Source organism: Anopheles maculipalpis, chromosome 2RL (genome assembly GCF_943734695.1).
Source record: "Anopheles maculipalpis chromosome 2RL, idAnoMacuDA_375_x, whole genome shotgun sequence".
NCBI classification, from domain to species: domain Eukaryota; kingdom Metazoa; phylum Arthropoda; class Insecta; order Diptera; family Culicidae; genus Anopheles; species Anopheles maculipalpis.
The window spans coordinates 18,075,849-18,095,405 of record NC_064871.1 but is presented as its reverse complement, the minus strand read 5'-3'; the positions used below and the strand labels follow the sequence as shown (position 1 = coordinate 18,095,405).

Genomic DNA, 19,557 nt, shown 5'->3' with positions numbered 1-19,557 from the left:
AACTGCGTCTAACAAGGCGGGTCGAGCAGCCTCGTATTCCACGCAAGACCATAGAATTGATGATCTATATCGTGGTATCCGAGGTCGCAGCCACATTCTTTGGAGTCAACCTGTCCTATACGCTGGAGATGCGCGCCTGAGATGCTGTGGAACCAAGGATTCAAGGACACTTGGGGAGTGATCGAATGTAGAAACCTCCCGAGCTTATCGGTGTGCAGATATTCTGTGGGGCACGCACGTACTCGTGAGTTAGGTTTTATCCTGCTTAACCTGTATCCCTTAGTATCCACCTCTTCAACTACAACGTTACCCTTGCAAACATGTATAATACTTAGATTCTTCGTTTTAGATGTTGTGAATGTATAACTTTGCGTGTAATGTTGTCTTTTTTGAAATAATCGCCAAAAATAGTCCACTCTGTTGGTTGTCGTCGCAGCAGCTCGCATCAACCGAACGACCGTTCTGTGTGACACTAAGGCAAACCATCATTACCCGTCATCATCAACGCGCCAACAGATAAAGAGAGTTCCTCAGCGGTCGTCCATCGGGCGGGCGGGCAACGGTTTTCGTGCAAATGGGGTTTATAAATAACTGCATTGCAACGTTGCTGCTCCTGTGTCGGTCGGAGCCGGTGGTGGGTGGCCAACTCGGCGACGACGACGACACACATAACCCCGCGTGGTGTTTGCTCTTAATGCAAAGCTGTCGATGACGCACAATAAATATGGTGTGTGCGCGTGTGTCTGTAGACGTCGTTCGGGACCGGATGGTAGACTTTTGAATATTTTTCCACGCTTTGCATATGGTGTGTGCTTGATAATTGGCTTGGGTCGTTAATGACGTCATCTTTTTTTTTTGCCTGTTCCTTCATCGGTATGAGCATGGGTAATGACATGTTTCTGAAGTGGTCGTCAATGGCGCGAGTGCGTTACACGCATAACAATACCAGGTACTGTCCGATGCAAATGCACGTGAGTCGTACGTGGAATGATTCAGACTTTGTTCATTAACATCTTGAAATTCGATGTGATGCTGTTCCCATGCAATTCTGAAGTAATCGATCTGGATTCTTCACTCTAATGCTGACCACCATTATCGACCATATTATCGTTTAAAAACACAACGCCCTATTTTGGGGAAAAGTAGTCATCATTCCCTGTCAGCACATTTCAACTGAATCTCTGAATGAGAAAGCGCGATAAATATTGATCGAAATCAAGTTGAAAGTGAGATGTGTTTGCGGGATAGTCCATCAAGAAGGACGGGAAAACTGAGAGAGAGCATCCTTTAAATATGCCGACCATTTCCCTCGTAGAAAGAATAGTAGACGAAAAAGGAGACTTTAAAAAGGGGACTGTTCTTGAAATATATGGCGGGCGGGTTGATGGTTCCATTTCTCCTCTATTGCCGTTGTCTCGTCATTCTTATTTGCCTTCCGTCATTTCGAATTGTTGAACCAGTTGTGTGTTGGTATAGGTCATGGCTCAAAAAAGGGCACTGTTTTTTTCCCCCTATCGGAAGACTATTTCAACGTAACCGACATCCGGGTCGTTTTGAATTCGCACTCGATTGTCGTCTTGCAAAATTTTTGAGCATAATGATACTAAAGTTGTCATTCGTTTAGAATTCGGTCACTCTTCACAGGCTGTAAAACGAGGAATTTGTAGCGTAGAAATATAATTTCTACATCAAATGAAAGTTTTTTTTTAAAATTGTTGTTTTATCACAAAATTCAGGAAAAATATGTTTTGTTTATGTACGGATGAATTTAAGTAATTTCCTTTTGATATCTCCATGAGAGTCATAGCTTAATAGATAATTTGTGAGCTTTAATAAAAAGCAAAACACGCTTTTCCAGGCACTGATCTCCATAGACTGTCGAGTTCGTGGATTGATTTGTTATAAAAACAAGTGTTTTGTGCCCCCGGCAGCTGCAGATGGCTTGAAACACCTTGAATTGGCGGGCCAATTTGTCAGCAAAAATGAACTTATATTTGTTGGGAACATACGAGGCGATGGGGCTGTGGAAACATACAATTTTTGGCCAGAATCCTGCCTCAAATATATTTTTATGTACGTTTCGTCATCCAAAAGAACACAACCCGGGTACCTCGTTAGAACCAGGTCATAAAATTTTCAGACCACGAGGTTTTGGCGATGTAATTATGCTCCAGAGTTCTGTTTGGTTGCTTTTTGAGGCACGAAAAGAGCGGTAGTCTATCGTTAAATTTTGTTCAACCAATCTAGCCACGCTTTGACGTTTCCGAAACTGTTCCAAAAAGCACAAAATGCGTTTTTAAGGAATATTCCTATTTTTTCCCCGGTCCAAGTTGTATTTTACAGGTGAGTGTGCACAATCAATTGTCTACGTTGCAGCTCCATCGCTAATAATAACTGAAACAAGCACGATCATGCCGAAACTACTCCATAAGAGGGAAGAGTGCTCCAGTACCAACTCATAAGTGTCAAAAAATTCCATATAGCACCACTGGGGGCTCCACTATCAATTACTATTTTTGCTTGTATAAAAATGCCTCACACGTATAAATATTTTACATCATTTAGGTTAAGAAATGAGTAGTTTTAGTCGATGGTTGAATAAAACACCAGGCGTCTCCATCCGGTAAGGATTTTTTGTCTGTCTGTGCTTAGCAATTTCCACGTTCGAAACATTTGAATTAATCGATAACCCTGACTCATGCTACCTTTCAATCGTTCAATCTCCTGTGTGGTGCTAAGGGATTGTTGCTGTAAAACGATTATCAAAAAAGTTTGGGCGATAGTAACTTTCAAACTCTTCTCTAAATCCAATCAAATTAAACTCATACGGGTGAGAGAAGGAGAGCATGATTGGAGACAAAACCCCTTTACGTTTTGCTGAGGTAAGTTAATGTGTGTGCGGAGGCTCGTTTGAGGTCGTCCTTGTGTAAGGCTCGAGAACGTACACTTGCCAGTACAATTTCCCGGAACTTTGCCGGTTGTTTGTGTGTGTGAAAGGTTTCGTGCGGCACGCTTTGGTTCCTCCTTCTCCTTCACCGCCCCCCCAGTGGGGTTGTGGCAAGGCAAGCAAGTTTCATTTATGCGTGATATGTGTGTTGCGTTTCAGTTAAACACATTCCTGCGCCCCCCGTGCCTCCTTGGGGCGCATTCTACAACTGCACCACCATACACGGGCAATAAATGATGACCGATGCGTTCTATCGAAATGCGATGCAAAGGTGCAAGCAGTGGTGGGGAAGATCCTTTGCTACTTTCGCCGTCATCAGCTCCTCGGGCGAAAACGGACACACACACACGCTGCTGCTACGCGCCGAACAATATTGTTGTCCATTTCGGCTTTCGGCGTCGCGCTTTTCTTACCCCCTTGTCCCGTTCTCCCATTCGCCCAAATTTTCATCCTTTCGCTTGGGTGAAATTCTAGCGAAACATGGCGCAGCGGTGGGTTGGGGGTTGGGTTGATAGGGTCACCCCATCCGTCTCGCACACCGATTCGCAGCATCAGGATCGGAAGCTGGAGATTGTCGGCGAACGTTCAGTTTTTCGCCGACAGTGAAGCCTACAAGAGGTGTATTTAGTGTTGTGGCCCCACATTTGCAAGTGCTTTTTCGTACACAAACACACACATATACACACACGGAACACACTACTTTGTGCGCGTATAAAGTGCAGCCGATCTCTCGCGTGTGTAGCAATCGCTCTGCGCTCTCTTGGCATTTTTTTTATTTTCGATTTCCCTTTGCCCCGGATACATCGTTGGGTTTTGTTGGTGGTGGTGGTGGTGGGGAAGTACATCGCGCGAAAAACCAACCAAAGAAGAGCATCATCATCTTTTGCTTCAGTGGGATAGTGTTTCCAAACCGTTTGGATGAAAAAGTCTCGTCAAATCAAGCCCCACACAAGAAGCCACTTGCCATATTTCTCAAACTAATCTTTGCTTTTAGTTTGCCTGAAGAAAGAAGAAAGTAGTGTGAGAAGAAGAGCAAGAGGAAACGCTCGTGCTCGTGCCACATCTCCCTTTGTCACCGCAGCGCGGGCCCATCATCCTTCCTTTTAACTAGAGAATCCATTGAATCGTCGAGCTGGTGATGTATTGGCTAGAGTCGAAGCTAAGCGCCTTCTTGTTGTTTCATCCATCGTAAATAAGTTTAAGCGTTAAGGGGTTTGCCACGGGAGCGAGCGTAATTAAACTAATACTTTCTACTTTCCTACTTTTTTTTTCTTCTCCCCGTTTCCCTTTCCACTGGTTGCTTGTTCCACATCTTACACAGGTAAGAATTTATTTGAAGAGTTAAAAATTTATCCCCCTTTCGATGTTTGTAAGATTCGCATAATTTTAAACACATTCAATGTGTGTCTTTTGACCCGAGAAAACAGCACCGTCAGCCATCTTAGAACGAGAGAAAATCAAGGTGCAAAGATATGTCATTCGTTGCAGGCGAAAATGCATGCGCAAACAAACACATTTGCACACGCACACACGCCACGGATATATCGCCTTCAATTTCTAAGGCTCTAAATAATCGATCGTTGCTATCGCATTAGGCTTTTGTGCGTGTGTATTTGTATGGTGCACTGCACTCCATTTTCAATTGTTTATAATCACGGACTTGTTGTGTGTGTGTGTGTGTGTGTGTGCTTGAACGGAAATCGGATGCGTTTTCTAATTATCTTGTTGGGACACACTTAGGCTTGGGGTAACCCGGGGTGGTACTTGGCGAACGAACATCCTACATAGAAAGCACACACTCTGTCACACGTTGTGTACAGTTATATACGCAATATCTATTTATTCTTGAGAGATTTGAAATTTCTTCGATCCGTTGCTTGCATTCGCCAGAACGAACACCATCTCAATCCATGTCGTTTGCATACGGTTGGTGAACAGGAGAGAGAGAGAGAGAGAGAGAGAGAGAGAGAGAGAGTGAGAGTATCAATCAAAAGTTAATTAGCGAAATTAATTGCATGACATTGCCGAAGACAATGGAAATATGGTGTGCGCATGTGAGCAAGAGCGAGAGATCGGAACAAACTCAGAAATGGTATAAGCATTTACTTAGAGGTCAATGTGCCTTTCTAGGGAAGCTTGCCATAGGGAGCAGAGTTTCAAGTAAAATGCCCTCGCAAGACATCACTGACATTACACGGTTTTAGTTATCGGTTACCATTTTGTGTAATAGTCAAGGCCTGGTAGAACCTACCTTTGTACCCGCAGACCCCGGTGTGCCCGCAAACCTCGGGATGCATGCAAACTCAGAAATCCGAAAACCTGAAACCTTTTTTCCATGGATAGCCTGTTCGTATTGCTGATAACTTAAGATAGCAATCTTCAACATTCTCCTTGATTACAATACTACTGTGTCCGAAAAGTAAGGTGATAATGGATGTCAAATTTCGCGCGCCCCAAAAGCAGCGTCTCTTGTTTTTATTTTTCGCTTGTCAATATGTATGTTTTTGACAGTTCTGCCACGCTTCAAGTCACTACAGTCAACCTGGCTAGGAGTAACAATTTGTTTTCGGAGCTGCGCCAAGTGTTTTTGTCCATATTGACCATGTCCAAGTTTGTGGAGCAGCGCGCATGTATCAAAAAGCCTTCGACGAAGAATCTATGTCGAAGAAAAATGTGTACATATGGTACAGTGATTTCAAGAATGGCCGTGAGATGATCGAAGACGAGGACCGTCCGGGGAGCCAACATCCACCTCGACCGACGATGCCCACGTCATCCAAATAAAATATTTTGGTGCTCAACAATCGTCGGTTGACGATACGAGACCTTTCGGAAAGTGTTGGGATTTCCAAAGCATCGGTCAACACCTTCCTGAAAGAAGTTTTGGGGCTGTAGCGGGTGAAGTCTCGCCTTGTGCCATCATTTTGAGGGACCGCCGCTTCGGGGATACCGTTTTGACACTCATCGAAGAGATTGAAGCCGCAGCGACGGCGGAACTAAAGGACATCCCAGCATCCGACGTTTTCAACCTGCTTCGGAGGGTGAGAGAAGAGGTGGAAGATGTGCATTGCATCGGAAGGGGATTACTTCGAAGGTTCGATGACCTTCATTTGGCCTAATAATTTCAGAAAAAACGCAGTCATTTTATTTTCCGGTCACAGTAGTAAATCTTTACAGTTGAACGAAATTTTGAGCACAGTCTACGTGCGGTCCATTTTTTCACATCATATTTGTCACAAATTGTTTTTTTTGTGACATTCCACACATTAAATTATCTAAAATTTGCTTTCTTAGTTTCCCTCCGAGACTGTGCCAGGCATCATTTGGCCAGCTAGTAACAAAAATATAAAGAAAGCGTCAGTACTGAACTTTCTCAATGGTTACCAACATGTATTTACCTTGTAATGTTGCAATAATTCAAAAAGAACTCTTTTTTTAGCAAACGAATCTTTTTCCAACGTAAAACTTAAGTTCTTAAATGATGCTGGCAGAGATAATTGTTGTTTTGACCAGCAGAAAATGGTTCTTGTACACAAAACACTTACTTCGAGTTGTCAATTTGACAGCTGATTGCTGCAATAAACATGCAGTTGACATCTAGACTCCTGAACCGACAAACTGCAGTAAGTGTTTCGTTTTCTATTTAGAAAACTTGAAATTTGCTGACCCGTTTTATGATTTGAGTTGCCCATGTTTTGTCCAATATTGTAGATAGTAGAACACAAAACTGTACAGAAGATTTTACAAATCCCATCTAAAGGATCCTGTGTCGTTCTAGTACGATTCGCGGCCAATTCCCTAGTAACAAAACAAAACTTGCCAATGTTTGCATTCCATTTTGCAGCACAATAAATTCTTCGAAATCAGTTTCGGCAAGAAGGCTTTGCGTGACCGAGTGATTTATTGGAGTTTTTGGTTGAATTAATAAAATTCTTTGCGGTAATTAAAACAAATGTATTGAGTACTGGAATTTGCCATAATAGTTATCAGTTTTGGATGCTTTTTTTTATTAATCAAGTGTCCTTTGCTTTCCAAACCGGCAATAACTTGATATCATGCTCTGCTGCCGCGAGTACAAAAACGATTCCCGAACATAATTGAACGATAAATTAATACCCAGCCAGGATAAAACAATCATCGACCAGGATGCGCATGGTCCATTTCATCTTCTTTCTCCCAAATCGTCAATGATTGATGCAATCGTCGTAAACTTTGTATCCAGATCCGTAGTTTAAACTCAACCTCTCCGCCACCAATTCTCATCCCCGACCGCTTCAAGCTACGGGAAAAAAGCGAACATTCTGTTACACTATAACTTCACAACACGTAGAATTCTCCTCCGATCACCCAAAACACCCAAGTCCTACCATTTCCCCTTGCACGCCGAATAACACTCTCGTTTCAGTAGGAAATCCTTCCAATCCGTCCCTTTTTTGGTTTCGTTCGCACGCGGCAAGCAATCATCGTTCACAGCTTCATTTCAGCCCGTGTCTCGAAAGGGAAAAATAGTTGGATGCAACGTTATTTTATGATGCAGTCGATTCGCTACCCCTCGCGGTGCAACGGTTTGGACAAATTGAGTTCTCATCGGTCATGCACCCACGACGGTGTACACGCCCGGCAAAATGATCCCCCATCGCAGTCGTTCGTATCTATCACGAATATTGTATCCTTTCTTTGTGTGTTGCGTAGTGTGTCGGAAACTCATTACTTCCGGGCAAGCGTAAACGGATACATCCGTTAGCCTAGACTGTGTGTGTGTGTGTTTTTTCGTCCTGCTTATCGCTTAGCCGGCATTCGTTCGGAGCGTGTCATCGTTACAGCCACCACACGGGTAGACAGCAAGTTGGCGCAAGTTTCGCTCGTTTACCACGGTCTGGCTGGGGCGTGACTTTTGTCGCTTAATTTGTAGCTGCTTTTCACGATCGGCTTCAATTTAATTTGGAGAAGGCACTGCTGGAAAACTTTAGCAGTAAGAGAGCACGTGGAAGTTTGCCATGCAAAACTGACTGATAATTGGAATTTTATCGTCGTATACGTATTCATAACCAGTCCACACGGTTACGATGACTTCAGGATGAAAATCTGAAAATGTCAGCCAGCTTCGCTGGACCCGTGGTGTGGTCGGTTAGACTGACAGATTGGTTGAGAAATGCGCATCATCAAGTAGAAACTTGATTTGCTCGATAAGGCCGCGGGGCCACACACAACCGAAACAGACCGAAACGAAACATCAAATTTGACAGTAAATAACGCTTTTCTCTGGTTCTTAATCAAACACATTTTTTTCAGTTTAAAAAAATTTTTATTGATCGCATTTCTGTACTTTTTAGGGTGAAATCATTTTGTTGAAAGGTCTGATTGTTTCGGTCATACCCGCAAGAACAGCGAAACAAAGCAAAACTGTCAAAGAAACGTTACAAAGCGTTACACTTTGATGTTTCGTTTTGGTCTGTTTCGGTCGTGTGTGGTGGCCCCGGCCTAAAAATCTAAAACTTTTGACGTTTGGCTAGCTTTGACTGTCAGTTTTTATGAAGAGGAAGCAGCATTACAACCTCGAAACGTCTAAACACACATTAAAGAAAAACTAGCTTAGTTCATCTTAAACCCTTTATTTAGTGATTCTCTTTAATAAACATGTAAATGCATTGAAGAGGTCATTCCTTCCCCTGGTAACAATCCGAGAGAGAAAATGTATGAAATCCGCACGGCTTGTTCTCGGCTCATTCTGAGCTTGTTGATACAAATCCGTTCACTCGAGCGGATGTAAGCGGATCACGCATAGCTGCTTTCTTTCTTCCTCTGGTTGACGCTCGGAATCATCCAATTTCGGCACGAGCACATGTTTTCTCGATGAAAAACGTTGATCTTGTTAACAATAAGAAGCATCATTTTCAAAACGCGACTGCCTTGTCGCGTGTCCAAGTCGACATAGGGGTAAAGAGGAGACACAAAAACAGTTCGCTTCAAACGCCTAGAAATCCTAGAAGAGGGAGACAGAGCATAAAAAATGAAAGAGAGGTCATGATGAAATGAACCTCATCGTCACCAGGGTCAGATCTCTGTTTAATTCTTGTAAAAATCGAACCCAATTTTAATCAAGAAACATATAGAAAATCAATTCAAGAACCAATAGTTTTGCAGACTTCTTCTCTACTTTTCATTAGTTTGACCAAGCCATATTGCTACTATCCTCTCACCGATAAGCAATTAATATTATTGCAAAAATCAACTCCATTTAACGAGAAAAAAACAGTGCTTGAAGTAGAAAACTTTTCTTCCTTCGCGTTGCTTTGCTTGAACGGTTACAGATCTTCCGATGCGAATCTTCTTCATACAAACCACACTATATACCCCTCTTTTACCTTAGTCAACTGTCAAGTCAAGCAATATGCGTCTTGCGTTCTGTCTTTTCGCTTCGCTGAGCTTCGGAAAAAAGGTTACAATCGACAAGAGCGATTCGACGCTTCCACTCGTAATCGTCAAGATCAGATGCATCCTCACAAAACCAACTCAACCTCCTTCTGACATAAACTTCCCATATATTATCGTGCGTCCTGGTAGTTGTTTTGTACGCGCTTACACCTCCCTCTTGCAAGATCTTACATCCCCTTGTGTCGGTCCTCGTGCTCATCTAAACAAGGAAGGTTAGGTTTACGGTACACTTCCACCCGGCATAGCAATAGTCTTCTTGCTGCAATACATAGCCCGGAAAAAGGTGGAATAAAGTTTCAAGCACGACAGTTTGTGTACGCCCGACCGTTGGTGATGGAATCGAAACAAACTGGAAGCGAACGCTATCGCCACAAAACTGGCTCAAACCGGTGGCTAGGTTCTGTCACCGGATATATACAAAGTAGCTACACTATGGCAGCATTTCGGACCCATCGAAAAAAAAAACGGCACACAAAAAGCCGCTTGGCGTTTTTATCCTTTCCAAAGATCTCTCTCGATGGAAACGTTGTCGTCGTGCTGGGGTTTTTTGCAGGACAGTAGGATGGAAAACCGGCACCGAGACTTCTGACAAACTGCCACCAGATATGTGTGTGTGCGTGTGAGTGCTGAAATTGTTCGCTTGATTCACACTCGTCCTGCAACAAAGCGTTCCAGCTCTAACTGTGAAGGTACCACAGCTAGAGAGGCGAGCTGTTCATCGACTCGTGGCTTTAGTTTGGATCTAGCGAAGACTTGTATCTGCTTCGCCTTTACTGCTTGACATCCCGTACTACTGCTACTACTACTACAGTAAAGTAGCTTGGATTTTCGTTACTGAAGAACATCAAGCTCCTCCAGTTCTTCTCAGATAGCTGAGCAAATGGTGAGAAGCGCAGTGAGTAGCACCGCCGGGGTGGATGATTGCGAACCGGGCATAAAATACTACCATCAGCAAAGTTGTGTGGCAGTAGGAAAACTGGAAAGCAATTGCCACACGTGGACGGAGGAGGGGGTGGGGGAGGATTGTGGAGTAAAACCCCCTGACACAAAACCACTGTCAGCAGAGGCGGCTGGAGCAGCAGGGAGTCGTTGGGCGGGGGGGAGGAGGGTGTGCACAAAAATGTGTTCTGCCTTCGGTTAGTGCCTGCCAGGGCTGTGTGTGTACTTCGATTGTCCCGACACTGCCAGCAGCCCAACCGGGCACCGGTGGAAAATGTGTTCGGTGTTTTGCTGCCCCTGGTCGTTCGGTGGTGCCCGATGCTGCTAGCTGCTGGCATTCATTCGTTTATGGCTGGCTAGTGTGCGGCGCGCGCGCTGGCTTTTCTGGTGTGCGATGACAAAACCGTCCCGGAACACTGGGTGCAAACGTGCGCTAGTTAAAGGTCAAAATTGGTTGAAAGTCCTTATGGCAGCGATTCATATTCCAAACCTTTATCTTTATAGCTTTCCGCAATGCTGTTGCTTGTTAAGTTTTTTGTCAGTATGTTTTAATGTTTAGCATTTATTTTGTAATTGTTGATAATCAAAAATATTATTCATATTTTCCATGGAGTGTCAATTAGTTCCAAAAGCGAAATTTAAAATAAATTGATTGATCAAATAAAATCGTATCCCACTGTGCCCGGACACTTGGAAACTAGGATTTGCCCGAGCATGGGGCACATTGGAACTAAAACGGATAACGATTCCGGCACGTGGGACACACGCCAGCATTTTCCCCCTGTCCCTGCGCTTTCCTGCACATCCTACTGCATGCAGCTCCTTTTTCCTGCGTGAAAGGAAGTGAACCGCGCCAGAACCGAGAGCGCTTTTTGTGTTGTTGTGCACGCTTCGCTCCGTGCTCGAAGCCGATATAACCACCCCAACGCATCCCTCCCTCTTTTTTAAGTAGGTGGATTGCTGTGTGTGTGTTTGTGGTGCGTCTGTTTTCCACCCATTTTCCCGGCATATTGGTGAAAAAGCGTAGCAACGAGAGAGACAGAGAGAGTGAGCGAAATGTAGCAGAGGAACGCGCAGAGCAGGCAGCAGTCAGTGAGTGATGTCCCTTTTGGTTTTTGTGAATTTTGTGCTTGCGAACGATTTTGTTTTTCGTTACGTGGGGGGGGGGGGGGATGAGGGGAAGGATGGGAGATTTTTTCTCCGGTTTCCATGATTGTAAGACACATTGCTTGGCAGTGTGGAAAGAAATCGTGTAACGCGGCAATGAATGAGTTTTCTTGGGCTTTTTTTTCTTCATCCAAAAATTTGGGTTGGAAGTAAGGAAAAGCACAAATGAAACAGCACAAGAAAAGGATGTTGATTCCACGGTGACAGTGGAGTGTCGAGCTTTTATTTTCGATTTTTTTGCTTCTCGATCGGGGTTTTTCCCTCGTAGCAGATACTAGGCGCCTCCATCGGATTCGATATAATCGTCGTCTGTATCTCTTTCTAACTTAAATCGCTCTGTTTTTTCGATTAATCGAGCAGAGCGAATTTTGCTTTGACAGGAGAGGGAGCCTAGTGTTTTGTGAAGCAGGTGAAATCTATTAAAAGTGGGAACATAAAACTGCACGAGCACAGCTTGGAAGAAATTGGAATGCACAATGCAATTTTGTTTCGCCGCCGTAGTAAATATGTTCCTTACTTTTCTACTGAAATTCGAATTTTTCACGTTATTTGTATTTGTTCAATGTTATGGTTAAATTATTAAACGGTTCTGCTATTGTACGGGGAAATATATTTATGTTCAGTTATAGTCAAGCACACGCAGCAGTGTTGCGCTCGTTGCCTGTTAAGACAGGACCACTTTTCCATAAAATTACAATCTATTACTATTTTGTTTTTCTTCTGCGGATTCCATTTACAAAAACACGCTGTGTTTTCATTTCAATCTATCTTTTATTCTTCCCTCTTTGTCGCAAGCGCTCCTCAAAAACAAAAAAAAAACGCCTTGTTGTCAACTTCAATATGGGATGCAATATGTATTTGGAATATGTGTTTCTGCCGCTGCCCTGTTCATTGTTCTCGCGCTCCCTGGCGGGTAATGTATTTCACCTGACCAAAAAGCGTGCGTTTTTAGTAGAGTGAGATAAACAATAACAGTAGAATTTTGACAGATAGTGCAGTCCGTCTCTGTGACAGCTACCGGGTTTCGGGTTTACAGTACAGGGAATCGAGTTCTTGAAATAGAGTTATCCCGATCACATTGTGTAAGAGCAGTATTATAATGTGTACTTTTTATATTATGTTGGTTCAAAGTAAGCTTTTCAACGTACATTTTACAATTTTTTTTGAAATGCTATAGCCGCCACAGTGACAAATGTCGTTTGCTCATTAATTGTATCCCTTTCTAGCAGCACTGAAAATGACAGTTGCCACGTCAATAGCTGCTGCCTCAGTGAGTTACAATAAAGGTGCTCTCTCATCAGTACATGAAAATTTGCTTCAATGTATAAAATCTAAATGCTCTCTATTTTCTCTCTCTCTCTCTCTCTCTCTCTCTCTCTCTCTCTCGTTCGTTCACGTTCATGTTCAAGATCAGTTTTCTCTGCCTGAGAGAGTATGCTGCTGCTCTCTCACCACGCGCGAACTCGGAAAGAAAATCGATATTTGCCACCCGCTTGCCTGGCAGGATTGTCCAATAGCATCGCATTGCGAAGCTTCAAATACCGCTGCAAAGTGTGTGATGGTGGAGCTTTCCAAATCCCACCTTCCCGTCCGACACAGATCCACGTCCGTTCTCTATTCGCCTTGTGTGTTAATACAGCCTTTTTCCCACCCAACACCGATCCCATTCAGCCAGCAGCCCATTCTCACCCGCAAGCAGCAGAAACGGTCGGGGGCTTTTAGCTGGTCAGCCATTTTGTGCCATTTGCTGTGCCTGGTTTGCGCTGATGCCACTGATGGGCGGAGCTTGCAGACACAAAAAGGTTACCATCGTTTGCTACACCAGGCGCCTCCATTTCGATTCTGTTTCAGAAAGGGAAATGTGTGTGTTCGTCGTTTTTTTCTCTATTTATTTCCTAGCAAAGCATCAAGAGACACAAATGCCTTCACCGTACCATGGGTGTTATACGGCGTTTTCGACGTGTTTGGGATTAATGTTGCTAGTAGCGTTGCATAAACGGAGGGGAAATGAGTGAAAAAGGAAGGAAGAAGAAAGAAGAATGGGCGTGATTGGCAACACAGGGGCGTTCTACGTGGAACGACCGGTGTGTGCTTGTCCGGAAAGCCGGAAAAAGGATAAGGGTGCTCGTGCTCGATATGCTATACACCTGAACATACGCCGCCGACTCACACACATACACACCAGAACCACCCGCGGGATTGGAAGGATGTGGAAAGCACACTTTTGCAATTGCTTGCCACTTACTACTGGAAACAATGGCTTGTGTGTGTGTGTGAGGCGATTGTAGCCCAGCAAGTGTAGTAATGCTGAAATTTGCGTACTGCCTTTTTTTTATTCCATGAAAAATGAGACCTTACGCTAGTCGCGGCCCCATTGCCACTAACTTAATAGTGTGCAATTTTAGCGTTGTTGGCCGGCGTGTTATTTTCTTCGTCTCTGCTTCGCCTACCTCCTGTGGGTCATCGAGTGCTGCACCAATTGCTGTGTCTGAGGTTTTTGGGTGGAATTTGACTACAGCTACCATCATTGTTTTGCAAATACTGACATAATCCTGATGAGAGTGTTGAGAAAAGCAGTAGAATTGATGTTGCATTTTGCTTTGCAACACGGGCCCACTGGAAACATGCACTCCAACAGTTGTTGGAGCAAAACTGGGGTGTAATTATGGCTACAGAAGTCGAAAATTTAGTCAAACACTCTAAACAAGAAAGATATTATGGGGGTTCGGTTCTTCCGTACCGAATCAGGATGGTAAATCTGTTTATCCTAGTTTGTCTGTAATTGTTAGATTCTAAAATTCCAACTCCATTTATCTTCAAACCTATCCGGAAGTGATGGATGATTCGTTTATAGTGTGTTTGTAACTAATTGCTCTCAGTAATAAAGCAAACAATTTAAAATCAACGCATTAATTGAATTAGTACGGGGTTTCGGATCTTTTGATCCACTCATTCGGTCGATTTTTCTAATATAAAGTGGAATAGTGTAAGCTTCTTATGAAACTTTGCAATCATATAGTGGAATCTTGCATTCAGTTAGGAGTGAAAAAAAAATTAATCATCCAATGTTTAAATCAGCTCGATTATTCAAATTTGAACGGGTTTTGTTGCGCAACCCAAATCTGATTGTAAAGTTCCGGGCTTGCAATATTGAACAAGCTATCTGGAACATTTTCCAGAGTGATTTAAAGAACTCCAATTAGTGGATCAAAACAACCCGAACATGCTCGGGATAAGGACGAAAATTCAAGGAGGAAATGTCTTTAAAAAATTGTACAAAATCAACTAAAGAAAAGGTGATAATACGGCACCGAACTGTAATACTTAAATTAAATTAAAAAAAAAGTAGGTCGAAACCCTTTACAAGGGCCTGAACAGCTACATATAATACATTACACTGTAGGCATCAGCTGAACACTAATTTTGTTCCATCAAATCAATCATTGAGTTACAGTCAACAATCGTTTTAATAAAGCTTTTAATTCAAAACCGTTCTGTTATCTACAAGCTATTACGAACCGTTGTAATATAGTTTGCAGAATTTTTGATTGATATGATTTATTCCAGCTTGGTTTTAAAATCCAATGCCATACTAATTTGACTCAACCACCGCACGACAATCTACCATAACTTGTAGCTAAACGTTTTCAAAAACTTTATCGATATTTACTGAAGAATATCACCCGAAAAATCTGCCAAATTGTGTTTGGTGCGTGGCACTACACGTCAAGGAACTAATAACACACAGAGCGCACGCAACCAAATCTGCATCAACTGCATGATATCTAGCACAAACAGGCGGTTGGTCCTGTCCTATCGTTGCATAGGTGATGATGTCGATTAAGGGTCCGCGCACTAGCAGCACACATGATACCGTCGAGCCCCGGTGCAGACTGGCGGTTGTTTAATGTTGTTAGTCATCGTTCTCGACCGCTCGCCCTGCACAAATGAGGATTTGTTCTCCAAGGATATGTCAGTGGCTTTTTAGTTTGGTATTGTGCCTTGATACCGACCCACGACGAAATCCTGCCCATCATCATGATGATAAGCAGCGGGACTTACGGCTTCGGCACAGTGTTTGTTAGCGTAATATATTGATTTATGTGTTCTCCACTCTGATGTTTATTATTTTGACGGTGTACAGAATGCCGAATCGTCGGTACTGTTGAGAGGGCAGATGAGCATTAACGGTAGCTGATACGAATGACGTTTGTTGTTAAATTGTAAATTCTAAATCAAATGTATCTATAGGCACCGAACGATCGGTGTGGGGTCATTCTCACATTCTGGACATACGGTGGATTGATGCTATACATTGTTGAGTAGCCAAATTTTTCACAGTCTGTAGTAAGCGCTTTCCAACATGGTATTAATTCATTATTCTCTCTCTGTCATCTTTTTTTATTCTCTCTGCACAGGGTAATACCGGACGAGGACAGTCACCATATCCGCCGGGCCCACCGGGTCAAGCGCCGCCCGGCAGCTATCCTCCATCGCAACCCCCGGGTCAGGGTTCGCAGCTGCAGCAGCAGCCACCACCCGGTCCACCGCAACCGGCCGTTAGTCAACCGGGCGCTGCAGCGGGTGGTGGTCCACCCGGTCAGGGACCGCCGCCGGCGGGTACCCCTGGTGGGCCCGCTGGCGGTGCACCCGGCCAGTCACCCCAGCACCAGCATCCACCCACATCGCAGGGTCCGCCCGCCAATACTCAGTATACTCCTTACCAGCCGCAGCGCTATCCAACGCCCGGTGGTCCAAACGCACCGCCGAACCATCGTACGCCGTATCCTCCGCATCAGGTAAAAGAGCAGCACCTAGTGTTTCTTACACATATAAATTATAGCTCACTGTCACTCTTATCCTGTGTCCTCAGTGTGATATATTGAGTATCCTTACCTTACAATTCAATTATGATAGACTCGAACGGAAATCGGGATGCACATTTCGCACTGTGCTCGCATATTGTAGAACGTAAAACAGATGTTAGTAGATGTTTCCTTGTGTTTCCCATTTCAATCAGGAAGTGTCGGCTTAAAGAGCAATCTTCTCGCACCCATTTGCCATCACAGCTGATGTTTCATACCCGTAGTTAGAGTGCGGAACCGAAGTTGCGCTAGGAATATAATTTCCGTCGACTTCCGCTTTAGTTGTTTGACTCGCTTCTGAGTAGAACTAGACAAGTGCGAGGCATTTCTAGACAACTCTCAAGTACTGGACAGCGGGTAGGTTGAACTGGACAACCGTCACCGTTTCTCAACAATGGCCAAGTTGAACTGGACAAACGCTGGGTTGATGTGAACGATGGTCAAGTAGAACTGGAAAGTCATATGTGAAATGGTTGGTGAAACGGTTACAAGCGTTTCGTGGGTAACGCTTGGCAAACATTTGAAAATTAGCCGGTAAAATACTCGTTTTTTTTTTTAAATTTACATGCATAACATGCATTCAATAATAACATTAATATAGTTTGTACTTTGAACATGTGTAAAAGCAATAAAACTGTGAAATATTCATGACAACAGCTATAAGAACTCGATTCAGTTATTATAAACAGAAACGTCTTCTGTCATCTTCTGTCAAAAGATAAAATGTTGACCAGGTATGGCAAATATTTTACTTCTACCTCACATTTTTTAAGAAAACCCATGTCTTCTGATCGTAGTTATATTCGGTGTGAAAGTATACGTACGTTTGGGAATTATTTAGAATTTTAAAATAGGCCAAGCATTCCCGAAACGCTTACAACCGTTTCACCAACCATTTCAAATATGACTGTCCAGTTTATCGACGGTTGTGTCCAGTTCAACCTACCCGCTGTCCAGTTCATCTTGAGCGTTGTCTAGAAATGCCTCGCACTTGTCTGGTTCGGCTCAGAAACCCTGTAATATGGTAAGTCGGGTTAACGAACATAATGATTTAAACGTTTGTTTGAAATGATATTTGGGATTAGTAATTCTCTCTAAAATACCATATGTAAGAGCAGCGCTTCTGACATTTGACTCGCATATATTTCAACGTCAATTAGGCACTACTCCAATACGCTAACAAGCCTTTTCTGAATCAATTAATCCTTTCATTATAAAGCTACTAATTGGTCAAAGGCTTGCAGTTCATTACTAAATCTTTTCTATTCTCTGGATGATTAAAATCAGAGAGAATTTTTTGTACTGATATGAAACACGCTATATTTGTTGAGCTGTACAAACAATCACGTTTGATTTGAAATTCCAAATCAATTTTGTTGCGTAGTTAATGGAGGATCAATGGATTCAGCAATTTCCATAGTTTAGTTTTGTAGGACCGAGAGCGGCCTGGTAGAAGTGGCGACAGTGGCGCTTATCTTCACACGGAAAGACGGGAGTTTAAATCCCATCCGGGTCAGGGTTTGACAGTCCAAGTGTGAGGTATCTAGCTCTAGAAAGCCATTCGATGGGTGGCGTGGCATAGAAGGTCTAAGGCAAGAAGTAGAAAAACTTAAGGGAACGCTGAACCAGGGGTGGTATATGATACAAAGGGGCACGGTCCTCACGCGCCAATTGACGAGCATCAATTCCTCCCGGACATATCTTGCACATGTCCATGCACATGGCATGGACATGGCATGGTCTTGCGAATAAAATAATTACAGTGTGTGTCCGACATTTGTTAACTCTCTCTCCTTCTCCATCTCTCTCACCACCTCTTTTCACAGTACGAACCGGTCCGGTCGTGGCCATCGCCAGCCGCTAGTCCAGGACCGGGACCGGGACATATGCCTCCCTCACCACACGGTCCGCCGCAAAGTCCTGGACAGCAGCAACAGCAGCAACACAGTGGTCCCAGTCCATCGCCGCAGCCACCACAACCAGCACCATCACCGCATCAGGTTAGTAAAAGCTTTTTTTTTGTTGCATTCCTAGCATTAAGTTACAAATAACAAATAGGAAGTATTTAAACTGAGCATATCAAGCCTCAAAAGACTTGCTTTTCTAAGGTAACTTTGCTAGGGAATTCTTCACACGGCAGACCAGACACCTCGAAGTGCTCTCTACAATAACATCGAATCCGTACTTTGATAGCTGTGTGAGCCTCGGGTGCCGTCCGCTTGTTCCTCTAAGGTATTTTGATACGCGCAACCTTTCCCACCGGAACACTTCCGCCGCACACTTATCCTATCGTTCCAAGAGAGACGACCTTGACAGTGGCCCAGATTTCGCAAGGGGGTCGATTGCATACCACCGACCGGTCGTCCCCACAACGGGGAAAAAAGCACTAAAATAAAACCAAACACACGCGCACACACAGCTATACACGGCGCTGTGGTAAGAACGCCAGATAAAACAGGCAAATTTGCTTCTCCTTCCTCAAACCCCCGGACAAGGTTTGTTTTGGTTGAGGCACATCGTGTACCCACCTTCGTCACCCCCGTCGTCATACTAACCGTAGAGTGAGGAGTCAAGGGGCCCGATTGATGGACGGACGGAGGAACAACGATGATAGACGCGGCAGTGGTGGAGTGTTGTTGTTGTTGCTGCTCTGCTACTGCTGCTGGCTGCCATTCCATCAAACGCGATGAATGTGTCGTCAAGTTGGTATGTAGTTGGACAGAAGGAGGGTGAGAAAAGGCAGGCCAGGCAGGCAGCCGTGTGTGGGGGGCGAGCAAGGAGGTGTGAGAAGCGCAAGCACAAGACCGAACTTGAATCGGTGCTGCTGCCGCCGCCGCCGCCACAACAAGCGCGAAGAAGAACGCTCCCCCCTTTCAGTTGTTCTTCCTCTTGTTGCCCCCCAGCCCCCCCTTCAGTCCTTCACGGCTCTCAACCTGTGTGCACCGAACAGAGTCTGATCGGTTGTGAAAAAGGGTCGGGGGGAAAAAAGAGAGAAGAAAATGGCAGGACAGGACGAACGGACGGAATTCGAATGCCACTTTTGCCGCCGCTGCGTTTTCTTTCCCGTTTATGTGTGTTGGTGTGTGTGTTTTTTTCCTTTCCCTGTGTGTTTGCGTTGTGTTTCTGTTTTTTTTCTTTTATAACGAAGCAACAGATGGGATTGTTTGGGTCGAGGATGGGTGAACGGTCGACGAATGTGCGGGA

At 44.0% G+C, this 19,557-nt stretch overlaps 4 protein-coding genes across 5 annotated transcripts in view; 3 read left to right on the top strand and 1 right to left on the bottom strand.

Annotated features, from left to right (window-relative positions):
* Positions 1-19,557, bottom strand: part of LOC126557492 (ATPase family AAA domain-containing protein 3A homolog) — a 235,400-nt gene that overhangs the window by 73,859 nt on the left and 141,984 nt on the right. Inside the window, exon 4 of one of the 2 annotated variants that reach the window (XM_050213285.1) lies at positions 16,851-16,861. The exons of the other annotated variant lie outside the window; for it this stretch is intronic. The gene's annotated coding sequence lies outside the window, so the exon portion shown is untranslated. Of the gene's footprint in view, positions 1-16,850; positions 16,862-19,557 lie in introns of those variants that run through there. 2 annotated transcript variants of the gene reach the window in all.
* LOC126557151 (neprilysin-2) overlaps positions 1-19,557 on the top strand; it is a 174,344-nt gene that overhangs the window by 16,865 nt on the left and 137,922 nt on the right. The gene's annotated exons all lie outside the window — the stretch shown is intronic.
* LOC126559613 (E3 ubiquitin-protein ligase hyd) overlaps positions 1-19,557 on the top strand; it is a 265,881-nt gene that overhangs the window by 141,635 nt on the left and 104,689 nt on the right. The gene's annotated exons all lie outside the window — the stretch shown is intronic.
* Positions 1-19,557, top strand: part of LOC126556554 (trithorax group protein osa) — a 104,409-nt gene that overhangs the window by 2,451 nt on the left and 82,401 nt on the right. The window contains exons 2-3 of the mRNA XM_050211852.1: positions 15,907-16,287; positions 18,180-18,353. Of these exons, the coding sequence (XP_050067809.1) occupies positions 15,907-16,287; positions 18,180-18,353 (555 nt within the window). The remainder of the gene's footprint in view (positions 1-15,906; positions 16,288-18,179; positions 18,354-19,557) is intronic.